A 5,873-nucleotide genomic window follows, 5' to 3' on the forward strand; every position below is an offset into this window, starting at 1 on the left:
ATGACCCACAATATCAAGAGAAATACGACTAGCAGTGTTCAGTAACAGTACAACATACAGTGCTAGGCAACAGTACCGCCCACAATATCAAGTAGTAATATGACCCACAGTATCATGAAAACATACGACTCAGTGTTCAGTAACAATACGACCAACAGCGCACCCTATAGTCGTACTACAACAACTCATGTGGGCTATACAACCATGCACAAATCATCCTCACATTGCTATGGCAACGGGATAGGACGGTTTGTGGGATTAATTTTTTATCGGCCCCAAATCTTTCCCTTGTTGGTACGGCAGTTGATCGCAGCCACAGCATTCCAGCCACACCACTGAACACCCCGGTACACATACAAACAATAGAAATAGGAACGTGAACAAGCACTAAGTACAATGCCAATGTCAACAACAACCAGTACAATGGCACACACCCGAGTCTAAGATGGCGTCTGTGAAGCGCTTGATATTGTTCTCCAGTGCTTTGAGGTTCTTCTTTACATTGCCGTCGCCCTTCTGAATGAACGACGGATTGACCTCAGTGCACTTTTTGGCGGCGATCACAGCGTCGATATGCGGCTTGAGTGTCTTGGCTAGATACTCTGCACCAACGGTCTGTGTGTGTGGTATTGTGAGATGGGTACGATTGAGAAATTATCTGACAAATAGTAGTTAACTACCTGACAATTTGAAATGGTTATGGCATATATACAAATATATATATAGATATATATATAGTTATATTGTGCAACACGCTTCAACACTGTAGTAGTCATACCTTAAAGTAATATTCAATGGCCTTAGTGGTAATGGACTGTGCTCGGAACAGCGTGCCAAAGGTTTTCGTATTGGTGGTTTCCAGCTCAATGACATTCTTCAGAAACATCAGAGCCTCGCCCCGCGATGCATACAGTCGTAGTAGTGAAATAGCCATATCCTCCTACAGCCACATTCGATAGGCATCGAAACAATAAGATAGTTTAGAATCAGATCTGTGGAGAGCTAGGGTAACTCAATAAAACAGTGTATATATATATGTCTTTGGATAGTTTGTCCTACACTTCTCAATAGACAATGACAATCGTATCAATATAGAACAGTGTCGATACATATCATACATATGTATCCGATATCCGTGTCATGTGATGCAAAGATATTGCGACTGCTTATTATATCACGGCTTGGCTCAGTACACCCGTATGTTAGCCAGCCAGCCCAGTACCAGCATCACCACGTGTTTCTCTCGTCGTGGATTGCTTATAGTAGGTATATTCGTAGATTGGGTACATTTGCTGCACGGCGATTGACGACTGAGTACATTTGCTGCACGATGATTGGACTTTCCAAGTGTAGACACAAACACATACACGTCTACTCTGTACAGATTATGCGCTACATCTGCGAATATCACGGTACAAATGGATACAAAGGAGCTTGTCGTGGTCATACTCAGATACCTTACTATAGCACACTTTGTCCAGGACTTGGAAGACCGGGACGGGGAAGTCCGAAAACTGTGACCACAGCTCCTGGTAATCCGATAGAGGTAAGATAGAGTTCTCCTGCGATAGGTAAGTTAAAATAGTAAAATAAGATAAAAAAATTGTTAGGACTATGAAACGGATTGAACCTAAACTGATTTGAGAGCTCATAATGATTGCTACTTCAATCTGTACATCTGTGTGCACTGATAGTCGTGATATCTGACGTGAAGCCATCGCGCGCAGAGTGATCATACATTGCCGATGAATAAGCAATAAGTTCGGAATCATACCAACCTAGTACTCAGACATCTCTCCAACAAGCTCGTAACCATAGCAACTCATAACTGCCCTCGTGCCATCGCAGCTATCTTACACAGCCCCCCCCCCCCCCCCTCACCTGGTACAGAACTTTCAGCCTCAGCTGCACGGTCGTTTCTCTGTCCAGGGTTGGGTTGGTGTCACCATCGTCCGCCGAGGTCAGATTGTACCAAACGTCGGTCGCCACAGTGCTTAGCAGCGCCACTTCTAACGTCTTCTGACCCAACGCGTCTTTCTGGTCCATACGCAGGCGGAATCGTATAGTCAGGTGCTCGTGTTTAGCTTTGAGTGTGAAATGCGTTGATGCGGCGTCTTTGAACTTGACTGTATCGTCTACTACTTGACCCGTGATTTCGCCGATGTGTTCTATGATTTCGCCCGAGACGGAGTCTGTGTATGAGGGGTTCACATGGTGGAAATCGGTCTCAGCAATCCAGATCTTCTGCCAAAATCGGCGTGAATTGTTGTAAGCAGAAATTAATCTTATAAATCCCATTTTTTGTTGCCAAAATTGGCACTAGTTGCTATATCCCCCCCCCCAAAAAAAATAATTTATCCGCACCGTGTACAAATCATAAATTAGCGAGGACTTGCACTTACTTATGAGCTCGATGATACATGCGCATGTCTTGGGCGAGCCACTATAGATCATATCGCGGCCTTCCACCAGTGTGATAGACACACACGGACCCGCTGGACTATTCTTCGTGTCGATCTGAACCCTGGAATAGATTACAATGTCAGGGATGGATGGAATGCATTAGAACACCATGCTGGGAAGGATTCTGAACCCTGGAATAGAATAATGTCAGGGATGGATGGAATGCATTAGAACACCATGATGGGAAGGATTCTGAACCCTGGAATAGAATACAATGTCAGGGATGGATGGAATGCATTACAACACCATGCTGGAGAAGATTCTGAATCCTGGAATAGAATACAGTGTCAGGGATGGATGGAATGCATTACAACTGCATGATGGGGAAGATGGATGGGGCGTGAGTTTATTAATGATGCGTAATGACGTGCGTACGGGGTTCAGAAAACGTTTGTGTTTGAATAAAAATATGGGTTCAGGGTTTAGGGTTGATTTGAGAATGGGGCACAGATCCACAGATATAATTACTCATGATGCGGCGAAAACACTCAGAGGGTATCAACCGAAGCACCTGTGCAGCATCTCATGGTGTAGTTCTGATCCTATACATCATCTGACTATATATCATATACATCATCTGACTATATATCATATACATCATCAGATTATATATCATATACATCAGCAGATTATATATCATATATAACATCAGACTATATATCATATTCATCATCCGACTATATAAAATATACACCAGTTGACTATATAGCATACGACTGTTGTTGAGATCCACATTGGACCTTCCCAGAACATTGGGTCAAAGGATTAATAGTTGCAGAGGTGTGATACACATACTCAGTTTTCAATTCGAAAGTTTTCCCGATCAACAGAATGAAATGGTTTCAGAGCAAGTACACAACCTCCTAGACGGAGAGGGAACAACTATACACACTGTCGTATAAATCACTCCTATATTACAACATGCTTGTATATATATATCCTCCCACCCTTGTCTAATTTTCGCTGAGTTCTCCTAAACCTATTTGATCTCTTAATAAACCCCGGGGGGGGGGTTGTTTTCGAGTTCACAGCGTGTCCGGCGTACCTGAGTCTCCCAGGCACCGGGTGTTCCTTGGCGGCTGATCTCATTGGGTGCCACGACTCAGTGTTGTTGGTCTGGTTGAGCAGCACCTGTCGAGGTATGCGTACTCTGCCCACAGGCACGGCCGCCTACGGAAAAGCCAGTAGAAGAAGATGGGGTGAGTGGAAGTAGCCGATATCAGCAGTAAGCAGCCCCTTCAAAAGGTTAAGAAGCCTTACAGCGTTGGGGTTTGTGTATAAAGGGTGGTTGGAATTAACAGGTATCCGTTGAACGCAATCAACCCACACTCTCCTCACCTGTGCTTCCTGCGCCAAGACCCACAATAAACCCTGACAAACATACACACATCTAGATGCTCGATTAGCTCGAAACGTGCCATGCGTTGTACTGAATGCTCTGTATTTGGCTTAAGCAGCTTAATCTAACTATAAACTAAATACATACGTAGGTGGGTCTGATCTCCATGAACTAAGCCTTGCTCAGTGAGGCCCACTTCTCAAGTTCAAGATATTGCAAGTGTAGCGAGAGGGTGCTATACTTGAGAGAATCATATTTTGGCTTTTCGAGCATCATGATACAACTAAACGCAAGCATCAACCCACCCTAAATGTACCCTTGACCCGTGCGGAAAGGTCCACATAATGGCCTTATGTACAGAGAAGTGTTGCGTGATGGCGATGTGCTGGAGAGATCCATATTTTGGCTTCTCGAGCACAAACATACAACTAAACACGTACTAAAACAAGCTCAATTTGTCCTGAACGTACCTTTGCCCCGTGGGGGAAGGCCCACATAATGATCTTGAGCTCCTGGAAGTGTTGTGGTAGAGTGTTGTACTCAAACTCCTCCGCCCAGAATGGATTGCAGGGGTCAGTCCACACACTCTTGCGCAGCATCCGTCGCTCCTGTCGCTTGCCGTGTATGACGCGTGTCTGCGAGTACTGAGACACGCATGAAATAGGCTAAGAAGTGAGTATTATAGTATGAAATAGGCTAAGAAGTGAATAATATACACATAAGATAGGCTAAGAAGCGACTATACACACAAAATAGACTATGCAGCGAGTATTATACACTTACGAAATAGGTGAAGAGGTGGGTTTCGCACACTTGGGATTTTTTTTCGTAGACTAGCGTGTGGAAGGACAATCCACGGATGAAATACGCTATGCAATGAGCACGGTGTCTTGTTCATGGATATCTGATACGAGCTATATATACGATGGTGTGTGTGTGGAAGTACTTATATACGGATGAAGTGCGCCAGGAAATTGGGATGTGTGTGTCCGCCAGGTTGCGTTGTACAATAAGTTATCCTATGAGTATTGTTTGGTGTCCTTTTCCTCTATACAACGCCTATCTGGAAGTACTTTACACTGAAATGCGTTGTGCGGCGAACTGAACGCCTAGCTTGTGCATTGTGCGCGCCCTGGGAACACACGTTGCACAAACAAATTAACGTATTAAATTTGGTTTGTCACTTTTACGCCAGTATAATGCGGGTTTAGGAATACTGTATGCACCCAGAATAATAAAGAACTGCTGCGGCGAGTTGTATGTCGTACATTATGAGGTAGTTCCTCTGTACAATGTGAGTTTGCGAGTACTTCATGAGATAGCCCATTGTCGGTCAAACATCGCCACATCAGACAAGACACGTCCACTGTATATATAATTTACTTAATCATGGTCAAACATCACCACGTTAGATAAGACACGTCCACTGTATATATAACATACTATGTCATGGTCAAATATCACCACATTAGACAAGCCACGTCCACTGTATATATAACATACTAAATCATGGTCAAACATCACCACATTAGATAAGACACGTCCACTGTATATATAACTTACTATATCATAGTCAAACATCACCACATTAGACAAGACACGTCCACTGTATATATAACTTACTTTATCATGGTCAAACATCACCACATTAGACAAGACACGTCCACTGTATATATAACTTACTATATCATGATCAAACATCACCACATCAGATGCGACACGTCCACTGTAAATATAACTTACTTTATCATTGTCAAGATGAATGGTGCAGAATATCTGATCGACGCTTGAAACGCCTTTGGCCTCGATTACTTTACAAAAGAGTTTCGAGTCCTGACGCACCTGTCAGCGTGAAGTGCATTTAGGTATCGCCAATTAGCAACATAGCCCTGTGCCTATTATTTAGCAGATACAAGGCTGTAGTTGTTGAGATATGATTGTAAATCAAAACAAGGAAACATGCAAGGCTACTAACGATCGACAAAAAAAATTATAGAAATGCATGATCAATGATCAATCAAACTTAGAGAAAAAGCTAGAGAAACGCACATCATGTAAATATACACAATCA

At 43.2% G+C, this 5,873-nt stretch overlaps 1 protein-coding gene across 1 annotated transcript in view; it reads right to left on the reverse strand.

Moving 5' to 3' along the window:
* Nucleotides 1-258: 258 nt before the first annotated feature.
* The window catches only part of SARC_04172 (hypothetical protein), a gene marked incomplete at both ends in the record, with an annotated part of 8,997 nt that continues 3,382 nt past the window's right edge, over nt 259-5,873 (reverse strand). The window contains 9 exons of the mRNA XM_014302015.1: nt 259-335; nt 435-615; nt 779-940; nt 1,458-1,562; nt 1,882-2,192; nt 2,403-2,524; nt 3,509-3,633; nt 4,273-4,446; nt 5,546-5,644. Coding sequence (XP_014157490.1) covers nt 259-335; nt 435-615; nt 779-940; nt 1,458-1,562; nt 1,882-2,192; nt 2,403-2,524; nt 3,509-3,633; nt 4,273-4,446; nt 5,546-5,644 — 1,356 coding nt within the window. The remainder of the gene's footprint in view (nt 336-434; nt 616-778; nt 941-1,457; nt 1,563-1,881; nt 2,193-2,402; nt 2,525-3,508; nt 3,634-4,272; nt 4,447-5,545; nt 5,645-5,873) is intronic.

Source organism: Sphaeroforma arctica (assembly GCF_001186125.1).
Source record: "Sphaeroforma arctica JP610 unplaced genomic scaffold supercont1.226, whole genome shotgun sequence".
Classification (NCBI taxonomy): domain Eukaryota; class Ichthyosporea; order Ichthyophonida; genus Sphaeroforma; species Sphaeroforma arctica.